Source organism: Trachypithecus francoisi, unplaced genomic scaffold, assembly GCF_009764315.1.
Source record: "Trachypithecus francoisi isolate TF-2019V2 unplaced genomic scaffold, Tfra_2.0 Lachesis_group12, whole genome shotgun sequence".
Classification (NCBI taxonomy): domain Eukaryota; kingdom Metazoa; phylum Chordata; class Mammalia; order Primates; family Cercopithecidae; genus Trachypithecus; species Trachypithecus francoisi.
In genome coordinates, this window is record NW_022681457.1 from 36,248,472 (window position 1) to 36,272,771 (window position 24,300).

At 39.9% G+C, this 24,300-nt stretch overlaps 2 protein-coding genes across 8 annotated transcripts in view; one reads left to right on the forward strand and one right to left on the reverse strand.

Moving 5' to 3' along the window:
* Positions 1 to 10,331, reverse strand: part of LRRC53 (leucine rich repeat containing 53) — a 42,423-nt gene extending 32,092 nt beyond the window's left edge. Inside the window, exon 1 of the mRNA XM_033225300.1 lies at positions 10,243 to 10,331. The gene's annotated coding sequence lies outside the window, so the exon portion shown is untranslated. The remainder of the gene's footprint in view (positions 1 to 10,242) is intronic.
* TNNI3K (TNNI3 interacting kinase) overlaps positions 1 to 24,300 on the forward strand; it is a 309,994-nt gene that overhangs the window by 268,964 nt on the left and 16,730 nt on the right. The window contains exon 25 of one of the 7 annotated variants that reach the window (XM_033225303.1): positions 21,288 to 21,364. The exons of the other annotated variants lie outside the window; for them this stretch is intronic. Coding sequence (XP_033081194.1) covers positions 21,288 to 21,364 — 77 coding nt within the window. The remainder of the gene's footprint in view (positions 1 to 21,287; positions 21,365 to 24,300) is intronic. 7 annotated transcript variants of the gene reach the window in all.

The following is a 24,300-nucleotide window of genomic DNA, read 5'->3' on the forward strand; positions in this document are numbered from 1 at the left end:
TCAGCCTCCCCTGGGACTACAGGCGCCCGCCACCTCTCCCGGCTAGTTTTTTTTTTTTTGCATTTTTTAGTAGAGACGGGGTTTCACCATGTTAGCCAGGATGGTCTCGATCTTCTGACCTCGTGATCCGCCCATCTCGGCCTCCCAAAGTGCTGGGATTACAGGCTTGAGCCACAGCGCCCAGCCAACACCAGAAAATTCTAATGTCAAATTTGGACTTTGAGGGAAAAAAAAAAAAAAAAAAAAAAAAAAAAAAAAAAAAAAAAAATCAGCAGGGAGCTATCCAGAGTACTGAACTACCTCACACTTAAACTCTGCAGATATACTGGAACATACTGCCCTCTGTCTATGGCCAATAGCCTTTGATTGCAGGGAAATTTCCCTTCTCACTCTGACTAACTCTGATAGTAGTCACTTTGCCTAAGCTTATGCCTCCTGATGAAACACTATAATCACCTGCTTGTGCTGATACAGACCCAAACTGAACACAACTCCACAGCTGCTGCCTCGTTCACAGGCATGCCTAGCCCTACACTCTGTGTCTTCTTCAATCACGCTTCTCCAAAACAGGCTCACTCTCTGACCACATTTGTAAAAGTAGAACAACCAGTCAGAGCACATAAAATGACAAACTTCTTCTTTCTAGGAACCTAACTGAAGTGACACTTGTGGACTAGCTTTGAGGATAGCTCTATTTTAGCATGATTTCTTTATGGAACTGAGTACACTGTAAAATTAGGCTCTTCTTTTCATTTTCTCATTAAACATACTCTCCACTGTAGTAGTCAATTGCACTCACTGAATGCAAAAAACACCAACAAACTTTTAGCTGTCATTTGGGGGCAACAATTGACTTTCTGGTGATGAGAGTCTAAGAGTTTTTCAGGGCCAGAAATGAAGAAAAAGACCACTCTTTCCCATACATAAATACAATAGAGAATCAGCATCTTTTAGCTAATTCTACATAGAAATAATTTTAAGATTTATAAATTTAATAAAACCAAAAAGCGCCTTTGGCTTTGTAACCTATATTTTACTTATTCAAAGAATGCTGATTTGAAATATGATATCTACAGAATTTACAAAAGACTGCAGTGCTTATTGGAACATCATATTAGTATCGAACCCTCACTTCAGCAGTGTCTTCTGAGCTTGTAGGAAGAGCTGCCTTTCTTACTCAGTGACACTGGTGACTTAAGTTCTATGGATCTTGTATGTATAATGAGGAGAACAAGATGTTGCTTGCCTAAATCTAGGGACAAGCCCTTTTTTTTTTTTTAATTTTTTTTAGGATAGCTATCATCTCTGAGACGCAAAAATTTTATGACACGCACTTCCTGAACGTCAGTTATCAAGCTCATTAAGGGCTTGCAGTGGCAAAATATAAAAGCCAAAGGAGAGAAGCTAGAATCTAAGCAAGTGCCACGATGCCTATCAGTTGCCTTTTATCTCTTTCTTTTTAAGCTCATATCTTCTTGAGATGCCCATATTTTTTTACTAATTAACAAAATCAGAAAATCTCCTAATGTCGTGGTGGTATGGGGCTGAAAAGGGAAATATATAACTATACATCTTGATGTGACAGTGTGAAAGTATTTGGTACAACTCATTATGTCCCTGAATGCCATCTTATATAGATGGGGAAATTAAAGAAAGTGGGGCGGGGCCTTTCACGAAGTTAAAAATCTCCATGAAGGTCCAAACAATAAACACAGCCATTTATTGTATTTACATAACACCTCTTCACCGTATCCGTAGATACATACCCAGACCAAGCAATTCCCTTACACAAACATATACACGAAAAGTGAAAGAAGGGCTATAAATTGATTGCTAGTGCCCTCTGCATTTCATGCTTCTGGTATCTTACAAATCACCAGAACTGGACATAGTCTGTGCTGAAAGGTGATAGGGTTCTATGTTAAGAACTCCTTTTCGGCTGATGTGGACTAAAGCAACCATGTTAGCTGCTTGTTTTTGGCTGCCTTGCTCTCTAGCGCCATCTAGCAGTCAGTTGACAAACCACGAGTGAGGCCGCCTCCAGACCTCCTGACTGCTGTACTAAGGAGAGAGGCTTGGAGACTTCACACCGAACAAAGGTGTGCAGCCTCAAAGTTGAGGAGCATGTGAAAAATGTCAATCTTTCCTTGACTTTTAAAATCACCCTTAGCTTGAAACAGCCTTTCTCCATGAAAAATGTAAAAGAACATCAAACAAAATATTCTGTTCAAAAGAGGAGGTGATGAAAATGGGAAATTAATAAAAGTGAAGATATGAAAAGAGCCCTACGTGTGTAAAACTGGCAACTTTTTTTTAAAAAAAATAAGCTTTAAGGACCTGGATTTATTGTCGCACATAAAAGATTTGCATGAAAAGAGTGAGCGAGTGACATATTTAGGTTACAACATATCCACTTGAGAGAGAGAATGAGATGCAGCTCTCACCGTGGCTATTCTGATGCTGTAATTTCGTGTTCTTTTCTATCCGTCAGCAGTGCTTGTTAGCGAGCTAAAATGCACTCCCTCCTAACCCAAAGGGCGAGCCAGAGTGCATTTCCGTCTTCAAGCGTTTTGTAATACTAATTAACTAATTCCCAGTCACATGAAGAGAACCTGCGAAGATTCGCCGGAGGCAAACTGCTAAATAAATGGTGACAGATTTCTCAGTTTTCAATTAGATGAAATGACATATTGGGACAACGAATGGCCTGACTTTCTAATGATGAGCGTTTTATGAGGTTTTCATTCCTGGAAATGAAGAGAAACCCTCTCCATTCATACACAAAGGAGAGTCCAGACCCACTCTTAAGCACATCAAAGCACACAGATCCTGCCTTTGGCAGTTGCTTGTGTGTACAACTGAAAGTAAGACTTGGTCCAAAAATGCTGCTTTTGAGACTGCTTCTGCTCTCCTGAAATATCTGACAGGACAAGCACAGGGACCAAAGAGAACAACCAGCCTAATTAAATCTATACAGGCAGCACTGTGTTCTGTTCGTCCGCCCTGACTCCAGCTCGGGCCTCACCCTGCTCCCTCCTGACTCCAGTGTTTGTGTTGCGAATCTGAATCTCTTGCTAGCATGGCAACTGTTGCTATGTTCACAGCAATAAGAAGTGGGCGATGCTGGTGTCTCTGTAATGATTCAGATACAAGAGCAATGATTTCTAAATAGATTTCTGAAGCGGCTCTCACAATGGCTCTGAACAGTTTAACAGGTTTAATTCCTCATGGATTTTTTTTTTTCTTTTTTTCACCTTTAACATCTTCCATGTGGACTAAATCTAAACCTCATATAATGCAAAAATGCCATCATTCTTTCTTTTGCTTACTAGTATTTGAAGCAGGAATTTTCTTGTAAAAGAACACATTTAACCAGTTGTCATTTCTTATTATCTCCTTGGAACCTATGAGATGGACTTTTCTTGATATTTAGGTAATGGCACCTAAGGAAATCTGAAAAAATAATGGGCCCAGGAAGAAAATAACTGCTGGATTAACCAAAGTGGAATGAAAATCATCACCATTAATATTTGTGATATTAGCTGAACATTTTTTATTAATGAGATGTTTTAAAGGCCTCATCTGCAAACAAGGACAAAAAATTTACTAGTGGATATATGTTTGCCACCCTGACTTCTCTTTCAAAGAGACAGTGAGAAAAATGAAATCACTTTTTGTTTTTTTGGCCTTCATCAGTCTCTTATTTGCCAGCCCATCCAGTGTTAACTGTGCCACTAAGTGTCACCAGATGCTAACACAGCCCGGGTCCCAGGGGGATATGATGTAGATAATATTGCCGTGTGCACTGATGGCAATACAGACCTGGCCAAAGGATAAAAAGAGAAGACACATTACATATTTTGATCTGTAGCGTAGAACAGAAATGTGTATTTGAATATAGACACTTGCTATGTTCTAGATGCTATTGTGCATTTTTTGTATGCCTGTGGTAGCACAGACTTACCACAACTCTTCTGCAGCTAAGAGTTATTTATTCTACAAATGAGAAACTGAAGCACAGAAAGTATAAATGGCCTGCCCAAGGCTTTGTAACTAGTAAACAGCAGGGCCAAGATTTGAGCCAAGATCAGCCTGACTCCAAAGGCCATGATCTTTTTACTACTTGCTGAGCTGCTACAGTGTGAGACAAGAGAGCTGCTCTCATACTAATCAGTTGTGTGACATGAGCAAATCCCTTCCTGCCCTGGGTTTTAGGATTATCATCTATAATGAGGCATTTGAATTGGATGCTTGCTATTCAAGGTGTGACTCACAGACCAGCAGCTTTGGCATCACCTAGGAGCTTGTTAGAAATGTAAAAAAACTCAGGCCCCATACTGGACCTGCTGAATCTGCGTTTTAACAAGATTTTAACAGGCAACTTGCAAATATACAGTAACCAATCTCTGTGGACCCTTTTAGCTTTAGTGTGCTGTATTTAGAAAGTCACCTCGCTCTTATCTCTTTCTAGATTCTGTTCCTTCTCCAAGGTTGTTTTACCGCTCCCTGTGAGCATTCCTAATCTCATTCTTTTACTTGATGCAAAGATTCACTGTCTTCTCAGAAAAGATTTATCTATCTTAATTCATTTACCACTTTCTACTTGGTATCATGTCTCTGTTGAATAAGTTTCTTGAGGGGGAGAGCCATTCATATTAAATAATTTTATATCTGTAATATCAATTGACAAGGTTCATTAAACTAAAGAAAATATATTGAAAGGAATGTTGAACAAATTATTATCTTAATTTAGTTACAAATGGTAAGTAGTGTGCTGATTGCAAGATCCCTGTATTATTCATTACAAATATTTCAAGGCAAGCACAATCCAAGTTCTTTAAATATAGGTCCAGGAAAATTTGCAAATAGCACACATGATGAGCAGTTTTTAAATTTCTTCACACCCCTTCCCCATCTTTTTAACACAAAAATACCTAAAGAATTCAATTAAGACCAAGTTCAATCCCAACATCTCCTCCTCTAGGAAGTCATCCTAAATACCCTCAACTAGTTACCCATCATGTTTGTTGTTACTATATTCTGTATATATCCCATCAGAGAATAGAAACATTATTGTAATTATTGATGTCTTTGAATGTCAGTTGCCGCACACACACACACACACACACACACACATGCACGTGCACTTACAAAGAGTAAGCTTCCTGAAGCCAGGAACTGTGTCTTTCATTTTTGCATTCTTAATATTTATCACGATGGTTGACATATAGTGTGATGGATATATGTATTTTGAATGAATGAATGAATGGCTCAATCAATACAAATCTTTCTGGCCCCAAAGTCTCCTTTTTGCTTTAATGTACTACCTTGTTCTCCTTCACATTAGGATGGTTCACTGACACCAACAATATGGGGATGCACAGTTCTATGGTGAGAATTTCAAACAACTTGTTTTAGCCGCGTTGGTATTCCCTACTAATATGGTACTTTAGTGTACTATGGTATGAGCTAGTCATCTAGGAACGTGGGCTCTGAGACTTAGGAACTCAAATCCCTTTGAAATCACAAAGGCTGAAAATTGAAGCAGCATTTGTATTTCTTCCTCTCTGGTTGGTCAGGTGTTCATTCGACAAACATTTGCAGAGTCCCTATATTGTGCCGGGAGTTTGCCAAGAACCAAAGATGCCAAAAAGCAAACATAGTATAATATTTCTACCTTTAAGTAGTTTGTATGGAAAATAGACCCCAAGTGTATTATAATGCAATGTGATTGTATACAATAATGGGTACATGACTCTAGTGTATTCTAACACAGATGGAGGCGTTACTAAGGAAAAGGAGAAGCAGACAATGATTCCATCAGGTTAAAGGGCATGTGGGTAGCTTCTTGCAAAAGGTGGCCTTGGCAAACAGATCAGAAATACCTAATGTAAACGATGAGTTAATGGGTGCAGCACAGCAACATGGCACATGTATACATATGTAACAAACCTGCACCTTGTGCACATGTACCCTAGAACTGAAGGTATAATAAAAATAGTGATAATAATAATAACCATCATAAGTGTAACCATACTGAGTTCTTATGTTGTACCAGATAACAGGCCATGGTACTTTAAATATGTTATGTCATTTAATCTTCATAAAAATACAGAAGGCATTATGATTTTTTCAATTTCACAGATGAGAAAAAATAAAGTCCCCAAAATACAAGTGGCAAATGCCTGATGTGGGACTTAAACCTGGCCAGAGTAATTCTAGAACTGGTGAATCTGGACACCAAACTCTACAAGAGGCAGAGAGAAAAGCATTTAAAAAATAGCCCACAGGCCAGGAGGCAGACTGCATTCAGAGGATAAGTAGCGAATCGGTCTGCCAGACCAGTGACATGAGAGATTGCACACAAACTGAGAAAACCAACAGCAAGCTATGGGTCAGAGCCCAACCCAGGGCATACGTCTGGTAGAAGAGAGGCTCAGGAGGAAGGATGCTTTGCTGATAACAGAAGTGGGAGTTACTGTGCTATACTGGGAAAGAACTTGCTTCTTGAAGCCAGAGGTATGTGTTCTAATCCCACCTCTGCCTTTAAGAACGGTATAAACTTTTTCCTCAGTAACTAAAATAGGGACCATAATATTACCTTGTCTGGTTTTTACAGGGTCTGCATAAAATTCATATAAAACACTTAATATCATCCCTGAGAAACTTGTGTTGTTTTGTTTTGAACTAAAGATAAATGTCCCTGTTTCACAGCTCTACCCACGGATGGATAAACCCCTTTCTGAGGCTGAGAAATGAAAGCCTGTGTCTATCTGAAATTCAGGATCCTTATTCAGATACTTTCTTCTTCTTTTTATCACTTATTCTCTTTGAGATAGTAGAGCACTCCTTTTTCCTCATTAAATAGCAGCTTTACCCATAAATTTCTCATAGCTTTTCCTTACTTATTTACACTCCCTGATTGTCAAATTCGACAATGTTGACCACTCCTCAGTCAAGCTGCCGTTTGGAATAACTTAAAGGTTTCTGGATGTTTTCTACCGAACAGCTGTTTATGACAATGACAGAAATCAGGAAAATGACTTTTGAGGATTTCAATTTTTCTCTGTAATCCCTGAAAATAAAGCGATAGTCGATTGTGAATGTGGCTGCTGAATGCTAGAGTACTACATAAAAATAGAAAAGATTTAAGATGCTTGAGAACTAATGAATCTACATTTATTGGTTTTACACAAATGAATGATTTTCATTTTATTTAAAAAAATTGTCCTTTATTGTTTAGGGCAAGATAAATCATATACTCTTTTCTTCAATAATCTTTTATCAGATTAACATAGAGGAAAATGAATTATGAAATAAATAAAATTTAGGACAAAGCACCATATTAAAATGTGAGAGTTGGTTTTGTCATATCATCTATGTGAAGGAATAGAGTATTGTGTTTGACTTAGAAAGGTACCTATGAACTACTTTCTGGTATTGAGTGATCTGAATTTCTTTTTTCTTTTTCTTTTTTTTTTTTTTTTTTTTTGAGACAGAGTCTCACTTTGTTACCCAGTACAGTTGTGCGATCATGGCTCAGTGCAGCCTCAACTTCCCCAGGCTCAGGTGATTCTTCCTCCTCAGCTCCACAAGTAACTGGAACTACAGGCGTACACCACCACACTTGGTTAATTTTTGTATTTTTTTTAGAGACAGGGTTTCACCAAGTCGCCCATGCTGGTCTTGAATTCCTGAACTCAAGCGATCTGCTTGCTTTCCAAGGTGTGAGCCTGTGCACCCAGCTTGAATTTCAATGTTACAAACAAATTTTCTATTGCTTGTGTATTCTTTGTGTATTTTATTTCTTTTGTAAAAGGTAGACAATTCTGAGTTTAAATATGACTTAGAGATGTTTAACTACTTTTTTTACCCCCAATTTTTACTTCCTGAGATGAGTAGTACACAGGGCAATCAGTTCTCACCTTTTAAAAAGATCTGAGGCCAGGCATGGTGGTTCACACCTGTAATACCAGGACTTTCAGAGCCGAAGCGGGAAGATCACCAGGTCAGGAGATTGAGACCATCCTTGCTAACAGGGTGAAGCCCCGTCTCTACTAAAAGTACCAAAAAAAATTAGCCGGGCATGGTGGTGGGTGCCTGTAGTCCCAGCTACTTGGGAGGCTGAGGCAGGAGAATGGTGTGAACCCGGGAGGCGGAGCTTGCAGTGAGCCGAGATCGTACCACTGCACTTCAGCCTGGGTGACAGAGTGAGACTCCATCTCAAAAAAAAAAAAAAAAAAAATAAAATGAGAAAAAAATGATTGAGAGATTGTCAAATCTCTTGAATTTTTAAAAAACTACTGCTCATTAAATTAGACAGCACCTTGTCTGTAATTTGTTCAAAACTACCAACTACCGAGATCTATGTGTTATACTTTGTTAAATAAACTTTTCTTTCTCTTTGCGAGAGACATATATAGGATCTTGAACAGTATATAAAGTTTAATTAAATATAGCTAGCATTGAAAAGTTCATGGAATTAATCAACTAACTCACAAATGTGTGTTGATTTCCTTCTAAGTACACAGTACTGTGTCTGCTCCTATCCAGAGAGGCCCAATATTTTGATAGCTAGTCTTGTATTCTTGTATAAAGAGTTTCAGCAAACTGAATATGCTTTTTTTTTTTTTTTTTTTGAGACAAAGTATCACTCTTGTCCTCTCGGCTAGAGTGCAGTGGTGAGATCTTGGCTCACTGTAACCTCTGCCTCCCAGGTTCAAGTGATTGTCCTGCCTCAGCCTCCTGAGTAGCTGGGATTACAGGCATGCACCACCATGCCCGGCTAATTTTGTATTTTCAGTAGAGACAGGGTTTCTCCATGTTAATCAGGCTGGTCTTGAACTCCCAACCTCAGGTAATCCACCCTCCTTGGCCTCCCAAAGTGCTGGGATTACAGGCGTGAGCCACTGCACCTGGCCTTTTTCTTTCTTTCTTTCTTTTTCTTTTTTTTTTTGAGTCAGAGTCTCTCACTCTGTTGCCCAGACTGAAGTGAAGTGGTGCAATGGGCTCAGAGCAACCTCTGCCTCCTGAGTTTAAGCAATTCTCGTGCCTCAGGTTCCCAAGTAGCTGGGACTACAGGCACACACCACCACACCCTGCTAATTTTTGTATTTTTAGTAGAGATAGGGTCTTGCCATGTTGGCCTCGAACTCCTGGTATCGAACTCCTGACCTCAAGTAATCCACTCTTTCTTTATTTAAAGAATTAACAATATATTACTTACAGGTGGAAAACACAAAGGTCTGTGTCATTTTCCCTATTACGCTAGCCTCCTCACTGATCTAATTCCATTGGATACGCATTTATCTATCATTTATTAAGCATCTCTTATGTATTGAATCATATGGTAAATATTGGACACCCAATGATGGATTAGACATCTCTTCAGTCCTGGGGGAATTCACAGTCTAAGGGAGGAGGTCAGAGAAACAAACAGGAAGATCAGTACTAAGCCTTGTGTAGGAAGCCCTACGAGCCTGGGAAGAGTCAGGGTAGGCTTCCCAAAAGCCATCCCGTTTCACTTGAGTTTGGCAGAGCTAACCAAGCAGAGAAAGGAAGAAAGAGTATACTAGGAAAGGGAAGCAACAGGGACAAAGTCAGGAAAGTGGGAAACTGCGCAGTACATTTGGGACTAGCAAAGGATTGAATGTGGGTAGAGCAGAAGCTACAGATGAGGATTTAAAGTCAATAGAAGTAGACAAAAAAGAACACAGAAACAAGTAAGTTCAGGAAAGTTGGAAGGAAGAGGGTAGCTGTCCTTCATGCAGCTTCCCTTCCAGTCACTGAGATCTCGGACTCTTCTCTTCGTTCAGGCAGTGAGCATAAAAAGATCTGAGTGGGACTGGGTAGAGCAGCCAGCAATCTTTATTGAAATTGCCCTGGGGCGTGACTCGAAACTGTGAGGCACCCTAAAGGAGCATGATTTCTGCAGCTGTGTTTACTATGAGTCATTGTACAGACTCAGACGTGGAGCTAGGGATAATATGGTAATCTAGATGAGAGATGAGTGACATAGACACAGTAGAGCTCCACCTTGAACCCAAAATTGGCCCCTCGAACTGTGCAAAACAGGCAGCACTGCAGCGTGGCTCATGTTACTCAACTATTCCTGTACTGATGACATCACACACATGATCATCTGTTTATAAGTCTGTCTCTTTAGATGGTGAGGAAAGAGAAATAAAGGTGTAAAAATCCAGCCATCATAACAAAAACACCGAAAGAAAGAAATTAACTTACCCAAAGGTCTCACAGCTTGTAGTTTGTGAATCTCTACATTAAAAGGTGGATGATGAATCTGAGACCTACTGAGTTAACTGTCCAGCATCTCAGCCATATGCCTTATTCCTCTTTATATGCATCTCCACTCCCACACCACCCCCTCCTGGCTTCATCCTTTAGTGCCTGGAATAACGCCTGGCACATGGTAGTTACTCATCAGAAGTCCACTGAGTGAAAGAACAAACACCTACCACTGACGGGTTGCTATTTATACTGTTCTGTCTTCACTGTTGGGAGCTTCATACTGTGTTCTTCAAAATGGGCTCCCCCTGCAGCATGCCTCACTCTACAAGGAAAACTTCTCTGTTAACAAGCCTTATGATGGGGTCCCTGTGTGATCACCTAAAGCTGGCCTTTCCTGTCCCTCATCCAGGTAAATGGCTCACCATGGAAAACTGTAGATGACTTTTGCCCTTTCACTAACATTCCTCTTGATAAGACCCTTAAAGAGGAAAATAGTCTTGACTCTTTAAATTTGATGCCAGTTTGGGGCTGTTAACAAAGTCAGGGGTTTCTGTTGTTAGAATCAACCTAGCACACAGCTTGCTCAGTCGACACTGTTTCACTGGCCTAAGATTACAGCAGAGGTAGGTGCCTAAGGTGAGGAAATCGTTGTGGAGAGAGTCCGAATGACCCAGAGGCCCATGTGTGCTTTTGTAGTTCGTTTGTTCAGCTGATATTTATTGAGCAATTATACTGGGATGTGGAAATGTACCGAGTCCCCATCCCTTCATTATTTTAATCCAGTGTACTAGGGACTCTTATCAGAGTGAGCCCGTGAAATGGTGGGGATGCAGGGGCACTGGTAGTGGGAGTTGAGAACCTGATGATGACTGTCTTTGCAATGTTCCCTCAGGAGAAAAGTTCTGTGCAGTAGGCACATCCCACTTCAGACTCCTGCACGTCTGCAGAGAACTTTGCATTCTCACTGCAAGAGGAGTTCCTCTTCCTTTCATTTTTCTTCTCCTTGTCTTCCTTTTCTTCCTCTATGCCAAACCTAAGCAAATCTGCTTCATCCAGAGGCAGCTGGTGCTACTATGTGGGAGTGTTAAATGTTTAACATCTTGTCACTTGCGTAACTGATGGAGTCATCCTTTTTGTTTCAGAGTTTCATGTTTAGGGGTTGAAAAGCTAGATTGATGAGTATTACTAGAGAGAAATATTTTTTGGAAAGTAAGTGAAGCTGATGACACATTACTTTACAGTTTAGTGAAATTCAGCAAATCTAATTCTATTATCCTGTCAAAGTTTCACAAAAAGGAGACCTGAAAGCATATTTTAGATGAATCTTTAAAGATTTCAAGAAGCCACAACCACATCTGCAAAGCTCAGATGCATCTGGTGCTGACAGACCTTTGTTTCTCTATAGACTAAGGGGAGAAAATAATCTTCCAAAAACTAATTAAGTAAAGTTATCTTTGGTTGTATAGTGCCTGCCTCTCTCTCCCTTGAAAAGTTTGTCAGCCAGTAAACGATAACTGCATTTTTCAATTCAAAGGCTATTCAAAGTTTGCATAGCCAAATTTACCCAGGCATACCAAAATAGAAGCTTCCTGTATGAATCATAGAGTCTTGTAATGCAGACTTTATAGAGCATTTAAAGCCACATCATTTATGTCCTTGTTTATTTTCACAATCAAGTATAAGGTACGGTCTAATAAATACATTCTGACCAAAATGCTAGGAGCAATTGTTTTAAAGCATTTTCACACAATTCTATGTATTTGTCAGAGGCTTACAAGCTGACAAGCTGAAAGGGCTTTGTGATGCTTTTGGCAATTTGTGTGATTGTATATACACTTACACAGAAGCTCCTTATCAAGAGGAAGCATTTAAGTGAAAGGGGAGCATTGATGAAAAGGTTCATTTTAATAAAAATTGCTATGTTGTTCTCTACTATCTAACAATTACTTAAGAAGAGAAGTCTTGATACAATGTATGGAGAATATACCATGTACTAGGACACATATTATTAATATGATATTCACAATTATTTGCAAGGTAGATATTATCTCTGTTTTGAAGATGGGAAAACTGGTCAAAACAGGAAACATCTCCCGAGATACTAAGTGAGGAAGCTGGGGTTGACTCGTCTATCTAAACCCAAAGCCATGTATGCAGGACAGCATAAGACATTCTGTTTGGAACTCATGACAAAAAACAAGATCAATATTGTGGTAATAATGTGAAGGGATATTATGAATTGAATTGTATCCCTCAAAAAGATATGTTAAAGTTTCAGACCCCAGTACCTCAAAATGTGACCCTATTTGGAAACAGGGTTGTTGCAGATGCGAGAAGTTCATAGGAGTTTATACTGGAGGAGGGTGGGCCCTTAATTCAAGATGACTTGTGTCTTTATAAGAAGAGCACAGAGACGTGTAGAAGAATGGCATGTGAAGATGATGGAGGCAGGGACTGAAGTGCTGCACCTCGAAGCCAAGGAATATAAGGATTGCAGCCCTCACCAGAAACTAGGACACAGGCACAGAATTTTCCTCAGAATATTCCTTCAGAAAGAACCAACCTTGCCAACACCTTGACTCTGGACTTTTAACCTTCAAAACAGTGAAAGAATACTTTTCTGTTGTTTGAAGCCTTTACGTGTTTGGAACTTTCTTATGGCAGCCCTAGGAAACAAATACAGGGGATGACATAACTTCATAGAGCTTAGGAAGAAAACAAGCTCCAGACTGAATGTTAGGTCAGTGCCCTTCCTGGGTCGTAGTCCTGTTATTTTTCCTTCATCATTTGGGACTATGCAGAAAACCCACACCTAACCCAGTATGAAACTTGAAAGACATTTTTTTGGTGCTGTCTCAGAAAATAAATATACGGTTAACCAAAATTAAGGTGAAATTCTAACGTTTTATCATGCCCATACATATCAAAATGATACTAGGAAAGGGTGTGCTGTTTGACTGAAGTTTCTCTGATGGTTGCTGTTGGCAACCAGTTCTGCAAGAGGCACAAGTCTAATTAGGGCAGAAGTCAGGAAGATACTGCAAGTAATTGAGGTCAGACATAACTCAGGGTGGGCAGGTGGCTGACATCTGATGTAGTAAAACTAAGGAGATCATGGTTTGAGGTGGGCAGACACAACAGGTGAGGAATGGAGACTGAACACTGATGGAAATAGCTAAAAGCTGAATCTGGCAATAACATTCGAGTAGGTCAAAAAATAAGTGTGATAAAAGCTAAGGGAAGTCTGAGGTTTTTCTCTTCAGAAGCCTAGTCTTCCTAAATTGGCTATTTCTTTAGACTGGAGATCATTAGTTATTAACAGGACTATACTTACACCTGCCAACCTAATGCCCCATAGAGCCAGTTTACCTTCTGGCTGCCTTCAGGATTCTGATGTCTGACTCAGTTGAGAAGAAGGGACTTGCCTTTGCAGAAAATGTAAATGGAGACAGCAGTACTGATGTTTTTAGGAGCCTCACTAGAGGGGAAGGAAAGGACAGTCAACTTACCAGTGAAGCCATCCTCTGCGGATTTTTGAGCTGGAACTAAGCTGAGATTGTAGGTCTGAAGTGTAAATCATCCATGTTTTTATTGATAATAACTTTGGTATTTCAAAGTTTTTAAAAATATGGTCATTTATTTCTGTTCTGAAATTTCCCATTAGCCAGGAAAAAAAAAATGACTAATGTTGAAGACTACTCAGTGAATGTTGCTGTCCATTTGTTTGTTCACTCATCTGCTCAATCACTATCTACTTGGATGGGGAAGGGATTCCTAATTTCTAGATATGTTGCTAAATGATGAAAATAAAGGAAAAATAAGACATGGTTTCTGACTTAAGATGAGAATGGTTGAGTCGGGAAGGCAATATCAAATCCATACAACACAAGGCATGAGGTGTCATAGTAAAGAGATCAAGTCCTTTTACTGTGGGGCTTAGTATGCGAGAAAAACTGTGAGAAAGAAGTTCATTGTGTGCAGAGCCTGCCTATATGAAGCAGGGAGCAATAGATATTGAGGCTGGAGAAATAGACCGAGACCTGCTACTTAAGACCTGGGCCGTGGGACCTTACTACTATGGGACATGGGACCTCGGCAGTAAGTGGTGTGGTCAGCCACGTTTAAAAAGAAGGACATTTCCACAGCTTGGTTGAGGATGGCCTAGAGAGAGAAAAACAATGCCCAGTGGTAGAGGAAATTGGTTTAGTATTGTCAGAATCTGGCTTTAGTTAGTCTTGCTATTTTTAAAAGAGGAATGACAAGTCATGGCAAGTATTATATGTTACAAATGATAATATGGTATCCACTTCATATATGTAGAAAGCATTGTATATTACCCTTCACTAATTCCAGCATTATTTCTCTAGTAGTAACAATGAATGCACCCTCATACAACCACATGTTTCCCCAACCCTTATTATAACAAGTTAAGGCAGCTTACTTCTGGGATTTTTCAGTGTTAGAATATTCTACATAGATGAGATACCCTTATTGCCGGTTCACAAAAATGATATCAACAATTGTTAACCACATGATAGACAGTATTTTCTCCAGCAACCACTCTACAGAAGTCTAAAAGAAATATTTACAATGCATGCTCCCATGAGCATCATATGAGAAAAAGCTGGTAGCGATTCAAAAAAATGAAAACAGAAACATTCTTGTCCCCAGCTCTGTTGATGGGGATTATTTAATTTAGCTTTTCCCCCATCCCTATTTCGGTAGATGCTTTTCATTATTATGTATTACACAAATCATTCTCAACACCTGTGGGCACTTTCTATATGCAATATATCTTGTAGGGGTAACTCTTAAAAAAAAAAAGGTTAATAGCTTTAATCCCATTTTACAGATGGGAATAAAAGATAACTGGTTTATTATAGTCTCTTAGGTCAGATAGTAAATCAATGCCCCATTGACGTTCATTAGAATTTTCACTCCATCCAATTTCAAACTAAGCTGCTTCTTCGCTAAGGAACTGAATTAGTATCAAAAATTTTCTGGCATTAGCTCCTCACTGATTCATATGTCAAATGCTCAAGCACTTATTTGAGCAAGGTACTGTGCTGGTGGTACCAGGCTGGACAGGAAATGGTAAATGGGTCAACTGAGCCAGCCTGTAGAAAGCGTTTAGAATCAGAGCAGGAGTAGCCTTTAATAATAATAGTTAGTAATAACAGTATTTATGGAGAGCTCCATATGTGTGGGCTGTGTGCTAAGCATTATATATAATCTGCTATGTCCAACTCACAGTGGCAACCTCAGTTAGGTTCTGTTTCATCGATGAGGAAACTGAGGCTTAGAAAGTGTCTTGTGTGAGGAGTACAACTGGTAAACAGAAAAAGGATTTAAAAATAAGACATCTTAATTCATTGTCTCAATCACAAAGCCAGTGGCTCTCAAAATTGAAAATGCACCAGAATCACCTGGGAGGTTTTTTAAGGCACAAATTGCTGGGCCCACTACCAGAGTTTCTGATTCAGCAGGTGTGATGTAGAATGAAACATTTGAATTTCTAACAAGTTCCCAGGGGAGGCTGATGTCCCAGGCATCACACTTTGAGAACCACTGCTCTAGCTAGTACTTAAAGTAACAATCTTTGACTGTGGTCGGCATACAGTGGGAAGTCATTCAGAGTTTTTGAGCAAGTGATGACCTCACCAGAATAGCACTTTTAGGAGATTAATATGGCAGCTGTGTGCAGGTTACTAGAGGACAGATGGTGGACCAGGAGGTTCCCAGGTAAGTCAAGAAGAAGCAGAGAAATGATAATAGATGTTGAGAAATATTGGCCCAGTGGAGTAGAAGGAGAGGGTTTGCTGATCGATGGAGGAAAAAAAGAGTTGTCAGATGTGACAGTCTGCTTTTCAGTTGGATGGCTAGAAGAATTATTAGGCCATTAATAGAAATTGAAAGGAGTTCTACTTTTATATTTATTTTCATCTCCTGTTTCCACATAGCCTCTTACTGTTCACTCCTTTCATTGTTTTTATTTATGAGATTTCCACAGCATTTTCGTTCTTCTTCTTTACCTAAAGGGACCAATGTATCTAAAGGGCAGTTATAGACTCTTGGTCACTTCTGAGATGCTGTTCTTACCTCAAGGATCTCTGATTCTCCCACCCCAATATACCTCCTTTTTAGGGTGGCTCTTTGGCTCCCACTGCTTACAGATCTTAGTGGATTCGACTAATCGTGGCGAAGCTTATGGTTCCCATATTTTACCTGATACCTATCTGGAGAGCACACTGTCAGTGCAGAGGCTTCATAATCCATCGCTAATAGTGTTTTCAAAACAGTATCTGTTTTTTAAGCTCAAAATTATTATATTAGTGTTTTGAACACATATTTTGCTTTTATATAATTTATTTCCATAAGTAAAGGATGTGATTTTAAGAAAACATTTACAAATATGGATTATTTAAGGAGTATTTAGTCTTCAATTTAAAACAAATTACCTTAATTTAAAAGTATAATTTTTTGAATTGATTTTTAAACTAAAATCGTAGGAAAGCTAGAATAATGGAGATAAAAACTTCTAAGAATCCTTTTTTATAAAGTAAATAGTCTTACAAAATAACCCCACAGAATATATCTTTAAAAGAAAATTAAATTTTATACATGAAATTTTTCTAATGTAAGGACAAGTAACTGTAACGAAGATATGTTATAGTTAAGCCAAAGCTTTAAGTTTATAATATGTGTCATTCTGTTGCGAAAAGTTCGTTATCTATGCCTAGAATACACACACACACACCACACACACACACATACACACACACACACACACACACACGGCAGCAGAGGTGAAGGGAAGATTGAATAGTCCGCAGGGTTCCTGTGGCAGTGTGGGGATCCTATCTCTGGGAGCACAGATCCACCTTCTCTGCTCTGGATGCTCTGACTGGAGTGTTTTTACAGCTATTTCTCCTTTGGGCACTGCCATTTTCTCTGTGTGATCTTGCCCAATCTCATTTGTATATTTAATTTTTGATTTCCATAGGTTTTTGGGAAACAGGTGGCATTTGGTTACATGAGTAAGTTCTTTAACAGTGATTTGTGAGATTTTGGAGCACCCATCACCCGAGCAGTATACGCCGAACCCAATTTGTAGTCTTTTATCTCTTACCCCCTTCCCACCCTTTCCCCCTGAGTCCACAAAGTCCATAGTGTCATTCTTATGCATCCGCATCTTCATATACCTTGATTATAAATGATAATTCAGTTTTTCAAAAAAATTGACTGAACTGGGATCTTGAGTGTGAAATTTTAGGATATGGTATTTAAATACACGTACAGAATCGAAGTGACCTTGCCTCTGACTTTTATGAAGAATTTGAGACTAACTCGCATGAGTTCCACCACCTTTCTTCCTCAGCACCTCCAGTCTCTCTGTGACTCTGTGGATTCACCTCTCTTTACCTTGGATGGAGAAATCGACCTTCTCATTTCTGAGGCCCATCCATCCGTCTATTTCCCTGTTATCTCTTCTGCCTCTGGCTCTTTTTCCCTCAGTCCTTGTTTGTCTCTTTTCACCTTTTCCTTCCTCCCTTTCCAAAATTTTTGGAAAAACACCAAAATTTTTGTCTCCCAACTTCAAAAAAATGGGAAAAATCAATCCTTCTTTAAATGATAACTGTATGGTCTGCCTCCATTTTTAAGACACTGAGAACAAATGAGAAGGAAGAAGAAAGGGAGACCTGGGGCATACTATATGGTATTTGGGACTTGGTCTATGTGGTGGTGATAAAGAAAACAGTCCCCTTTGAGTTGCAACATGTTTAAGCAGCTGGGGTGGGTGTAACAGGGCTAAGAGGCCCCTTATGAAATTTAGACCTGGTAGTTGTATGTGGAGCTGACTCATCTTGGGGAGGATTGCTTGGAGCTTTAATTTGCACAGTTGTGAATAGTGGTGACACGGCAGCAGAGGTGAAGGGAAGACTGAATAGTCCGCAGGGTCCCTGTGGCAGTGTGGGGGGCCTATCTCTGGGAGCACAGATCCACCTTCTCTGCTCTGGATGCCCTGACTGGACAGAGTGTTCTTACAACTGTTTCTCCTTTGGGCAACAGCTTCAACTTCAGAATATTTTTAGATAATGTCCTCGCTCCATCACCATAGAAGTTTGTAGAGCTGAACTTAGGATATATTTGGAGGTTGTGTATTGTAGTGATAAGGAGCATGTGCTCCCAGTAGGACTGGCTGGGTTCACATTGTGGCACTGCCGTTTTCTCTGTGAGATCTTACCCAAGCTCATTCACTTCTTTGCAGTTGCCTTTGCTTCCTAATCTATAAAACAGGCATAATAATGATACTTACTTCATGGTTATTGTGAGGATTAAATGAAACAATCTACGTAAGTCACTTAAAACAATGCCTGACACATAGTTACTGTTCAATAAATGTTAACTATTTTATGAAATATGTATTCTAGCACAATAAATCCTTACCTTATCTCTCTCTCACACACACATACATGTAAATGCTTTATGTATGTGTGTGTATGTATGTGTGTTGTGTGTGTATATATATACACATATATATATCTTCTCCTTTGGGCAACAGCTTCAACTTCAGAATATTTTTAGATAATGTCTATATATATATGCAGTCAAAATTAAATGCTGCTATTTCCATAAAGCCTTTTTCATTACCTTTCTGCCTTCCTTTATTAAGCAAACGATTGGTAAAGACACACTATATTCCTAGCACGGAGGTCACAGTGTCAGCAAGACAGCCCCAGTCCCTATTCTCACAGAGTTGGTGAACAAGCCATTGCAGCAAAGCGTGATAAATTTATGATAAGAGGGGCACAGGGTCTAATAAATGAATACATGAATGAATAAATGTGTGAGTGAATGTTTCTTGCTATTTCTACTGAAATGTTAAGTGTTTTGATCCCTGAGAATAAGTCAGAATTTCTTTAAAGCCTGTGCTGGTCTATTCATAATGCCATTTCTGCTATGAATTATAACTACTCAAAAGCCCAGAGTGATTCTGGGGCTGCATCCAACTGTTGTTAATCTTCTAAACAGGTAACTGAGATCCAGGTAGAGTCAAAACAATTCAGATGAGGGAGATATATCAACATCCCTCCAATAATAGATGACAGGCAGTAATTACTATCTGCCTTATCACTTTTCCAATGCTCTCATGCTGATTCGCTGGCCAGGGATTGTTCTTTTTAAAAAAATAATCTGGTTCAGGTGCTATTGGAAACTTAATATAGCAGGTGAAGCATTCAGGCCCTTGATGAATCGGGGCCAGACACAAATAGAAGGCTATGGACTCAAGGGCTTCAAAGAGAGACATTTAGGACAGATCTGCTCTTGGAGCTGCTGCTTGTACTTACTTGCTAAGAGCCAGAATCCAAAGGAGACAGCTGCTGCAAATGCGCATAAATAAAGGCAGTGAGTTCCTAGCGTTCCTATGGGAACCTGCAGCAGCTCAGATTACCCGTTCCCTAGACAGGATTTCCTTTCAGCTTGGTGTCTCATATTAAAAGGTAGACCAAGGTGTACACTTCCAGAATGGTGCTTGGGGAATATTTGTAGTAGGAGTTGCATGACTAATTCTCCCCACACGGTATAGAAGACCTACTCCTGAGGGTATTATACATTTAAAAAGTAGCATGAAAAAGAGAGAATCTGTCTTTTTACCGCATATTCCCAAAATGTAAGTAGCTGTTTTTCTGGTCCCTAAAGTGTGTGTGTGTGTGTGTGTGTGTGTGTGTGTGAGAGAGAGAGAGAGAGAAATACCCCAGGAAGCAATCCCAGAATAACATGATTCATTTTCTGATTGGAATATTGATCATTTGATTCAAATCTGGATTAAAACTGGTGTATTTGTTAGGTTGAAAATCTGTAGTCTTTCTACCTTAGCCCCTGGCTTTAGTGGAAACTTTGCCTGTAGAAGGAATTCGAGATTAAACTGTGAACACTTACAATCCAGCGCTGCATGATCCAACGCTTCAGTAGGTTCATGATCAGAAGGCTACACTTCTAACTCCAAGCCCGACTGTCCACTGGAAATTGAAGAATCCAAATTACTAATGAGGGGGGACACCCCAAGCATTCACTACAGCAGATCACAAGGTTTCTGTAACACAGCCACGTTGTGGAACAGAAAAACAGTGCGCCTCAGTGTGGGTTCTGTCTGATTCTTCTCTTCCCTCTTACTGGCCAGGTGACCTGAGGCAAGTTACCTGACCAATTTGCCCTTCAGTTTCTTCAAGAAAAAAATATATAATAATACCGATACCACAAAGGAGCTGGGAAGATTAAATAAGGAATTGTATGTGAAATAAATTTTCTAACACCTATTATTTCAGAAAGCACATCTATAGACATTAACTCACTTGATACTTCATATGGATTTGTAAAGACGTGTATCATCAAATTTTGAGCATGATATTTGTGTTTTTCTATACATGTATCTAGGAGAAAAAGCAATTCTTTTTTTTCCTTTCTTTTGTGTGTGTATTCAAATATAGTTGGCTGTTGTGTAAGATTTTTCTTTCTTTCTTTCTTTCTTTTGAAATGTCCAAAGCAAGAACAAGAAAGAGAAAGAGAGAAAGAGACTGACTTAAAAAAAAGTGGGGAGGGCCTCAAAGTTATAGACTCTGCCTGACCATTAGCTGCTTATAGTAATTTCAGTGAAAATTTAGACTTCAGCTCTGCCCTCTTTGTGAGTCTAGCTTTGCAGAGGTTGAGCTCCTACTGTATACCAGGCCCTGACAGTTGGCAGTGTCTGGTCTGGCATACAGTAAGTGATCAATACATAGTTGTTGGTAATTGCTAATACAACTTTTGAGGTTTTCTTTGGTCTTGAGGAATCAGTGCCCTGTGGCATGTGGTTTGCTCTCTCTCTCTTTTATTTTTTTTTTAATTATACTTAAGTTCTGGGATACATGTGCAGAACGTGCAGGTTTGTTACATAGGTATACATGTGCCATGGTGGTCTGTTGTACCCATTAATCCGTCATCTACATTAGGCATTTCTCCTAATTTTATCCCTCCCTTTTCTCCCCAACCTCTGACAGGCCCCAGTGTGGGATGTTCCACTCCCTGTGCCCATATGGAGAACAAGGCAATTCTATCAAGCCACAATTCCAAAGGCGTGAGTGAATGTGGAGTTGTTGCTTTCACCAAAACTTGTTTTTGCAAAGCATTGATATTTGTCAAGAGCCTAACTGTGGCCAGCCGCAAACACAATCCAGTAGTTTTGGTGGCAGTGTCCACAAAAGCTCCAGTGAATTCTTTTATGTGAAAAGTCTTCAAAACACAGAGTAACTGTGTGGCAATTACCATCAGAAGTATTTAGAGGCATTCTGTAGAGTGCGTCGGGAATTTTAACAGCCTGATCTCTGCCCCATTCAGATGGTTATGGAAACATGCAAAGTGAATAGCTCTGTGGGCCTGCCAGAAATAGAGGGGGCTTGGCCTATTAGATAGCAAAGTGCAAGTATTCTGCACCCGACACTGTGTGGAATCCAGGGCTGCTGTGGAGTTTCACTGGCTGTGGTCACAGCTGGGGTATGTAGGGCCAACTGGTGACTCGCTATGGAAACTCCACACAGCTTCTCCCTATTACAAAATTGTACAGGCAAATGCATTAGGAAAAGGTCACATAAATCTCTTCTGGAATGATGCTCATAAAAGATTTGTCATTTTTCTTGGTTCTAAGGGCAGTGGGCATACTTTAATCTAATGTATTCATTCATTTAGCAAATATCCAAAGCTTTCATTTTTAGGCTCTGGAGATACAGCAGCAAATAAAACACACAAAATAATCTCTTCCCTCATGGAGGTTTTATTCTAACGTGAGAGGAGAGTGACAGGCAACTTTTTAAAAAGTAAATTATATAGTATTACAGTAGGTATGGAGGATAGGGAGAGAAGAAAGCAATGTAGTTTGCAATTTCAAACAGAATGGTGAAGGAAAGCCTCACCCAGAAGATAGCATTTGAGCAAAGACATGAATTAAGTGAACAGGAGAACCACAAGTCCCTGGGGAACAGCTTTGCAAGTTCCAGGAACAGCAAGTGCAAATTTTCTGAGGTGGGATTATGTCTGCAGATTTAGAGAATATAGCCAGCAGGCCAGATGAAGGAAAATGATCATGGGTAAGTGTAGTAGGAGATGAAGTAGGGAAGTAACGGGGCCATGGCCAGGTGCGGTGGCTCACGCCTATAATCCCAGCACTTTGGGAGGCCAAGGCAGGCGGATCACGAGGTCAGGAGATCGAGACCATCCTAGTCAACATGGTGAAACCCCCGTTTCTACTACAAATACATAAATTAGCTGGGCATGGTGGTGGGCACCTGTAATACCAGCTACTCAGGAGGCTGAGGCAGGAGAATCGCTGGAACCCAGGAGGCGGATGCTGCAGTGAGCCAAGATCGCACCACTGCACTCCAGCCTGGTGACAGAGCGAGACTCTGTCTCAAAAAAAAAAAAAAAGAAAGGAAAAGAGAAAAAGGAAAAAAAAGAAACAGAAAAAAACAAGGAACTAAGGGGGCCACATCATGAAAGGGGACTGGCCACTGGCAAGACTTGGAGATTTACTATGATTGAGATGCGTGCCACTGCAGGGGTTTGGGCAGAGAGGTAACATCATTAGGGTTGTTTCTAAAAGGATTGCTCTGGCTGAGGTACTTTGGGGCTGGAAGGAGAGGTAGCCAATTAATTTGCTCTTTTATACCTACTTTCTATGCATTCAATTGTATAGTAAGTATTTTACTTAGCATCGGCTATGAGCTGGATACTGGGGAAAGAGACAAAGAATGAAAGATGAGATTCTTTAGTGTGATAAAAAACATGCTAAAGAGGGCACCTAACCAAGTGTTGGGGAAGCTGAGGCCTGAAAGATCAGTAGCATTATCCAGTGGAAGAGGGGAAGGAAAGAATGCTGCAGGCATGCATGAGAATGAGAATAATAACAACAATAATAAGATAGCTAATACTGAGCACCTCCTGTGTGTTAGGGATTCTTCTAAGCACTTTGCGTGTATACCATCTCATATAATTCTCACAAATAACTACATATGTGATAAGTATTGTTATTGTCCTTATGGAACAAAAAAAGAATGTGAGGCACAGGAAGGTGAAATCATCTGCTCAAGGCCAGTGGCTAGGAAGTAGAGGTGCCCAGACTGACAACTGGCTCAGTCAGCTTCACACCCCGAGTCCCTGACCACTTGGCCAACCTGCATAGAACATTGAGTCTAAGAGATGAGGCTGAAGAAATGACCAGGGGCTCAGTTCAACCAAATTTATTTTTAAAATAAGTGTTGCAAGTAAACTCTGTGCCCAAATGCCAGGGCTACGAGATAAGTAACAAAGCATGACTCCTATTCGAAAGGAATGTGCTTCTGGTGTGCCACATATTAAAGCTTAATAAATACCAATATAAATATGATCATGGAGGCCTGGCTGTGCAGAAGGCCACAGAGAACTTCTTGCAGCATCCACAGTCGTGTTCCTGTCAATACAAAAGCCAAGAGCAGCAGCTGGCCCAGCAGGAAATGTCAAACCCTGGATTGCCCCAGGATTCAAAGAGGCATCACAGCACTTCACGCCAGAGTGGGGTAAGAGCCCCCACATTACCGGCAAGAGCAGAGGTTTTCAGTGAGAACAAGGCACCCCCACTATATAATATAATTTTTATTCAGGGTCTGACAGCAAATAATACACAGAGGAGGAGAGGAAAGCTTTGGTGTTGTGTGATGAGGCAAAGGGTCCCAGAGGTTTGGTATACATTCACTTAAAACAAAACAAAATAAAAAAAACATTGCTTGTAATTTGCAACCTCCTTAGGGTATTTCAAATGGTTTGTGAAGATCAATGTTCTGCATGTTCAAAGAGTTTAGGGAGTTTTAAAACCTCCCCATTCAGACTGGCTTGTCATAAAGAACAAAGGAACATGGAATTTCTTGCAGGGATCTGAATTCACACAAAGGAGCCCAGAGATCTAAAATCAACAAAGATGGCCTTTGAACTTTCCTCAATCCAAAAGGGGAAAAGAATATGTATTGCTCTGTAGGCTCCAATCTA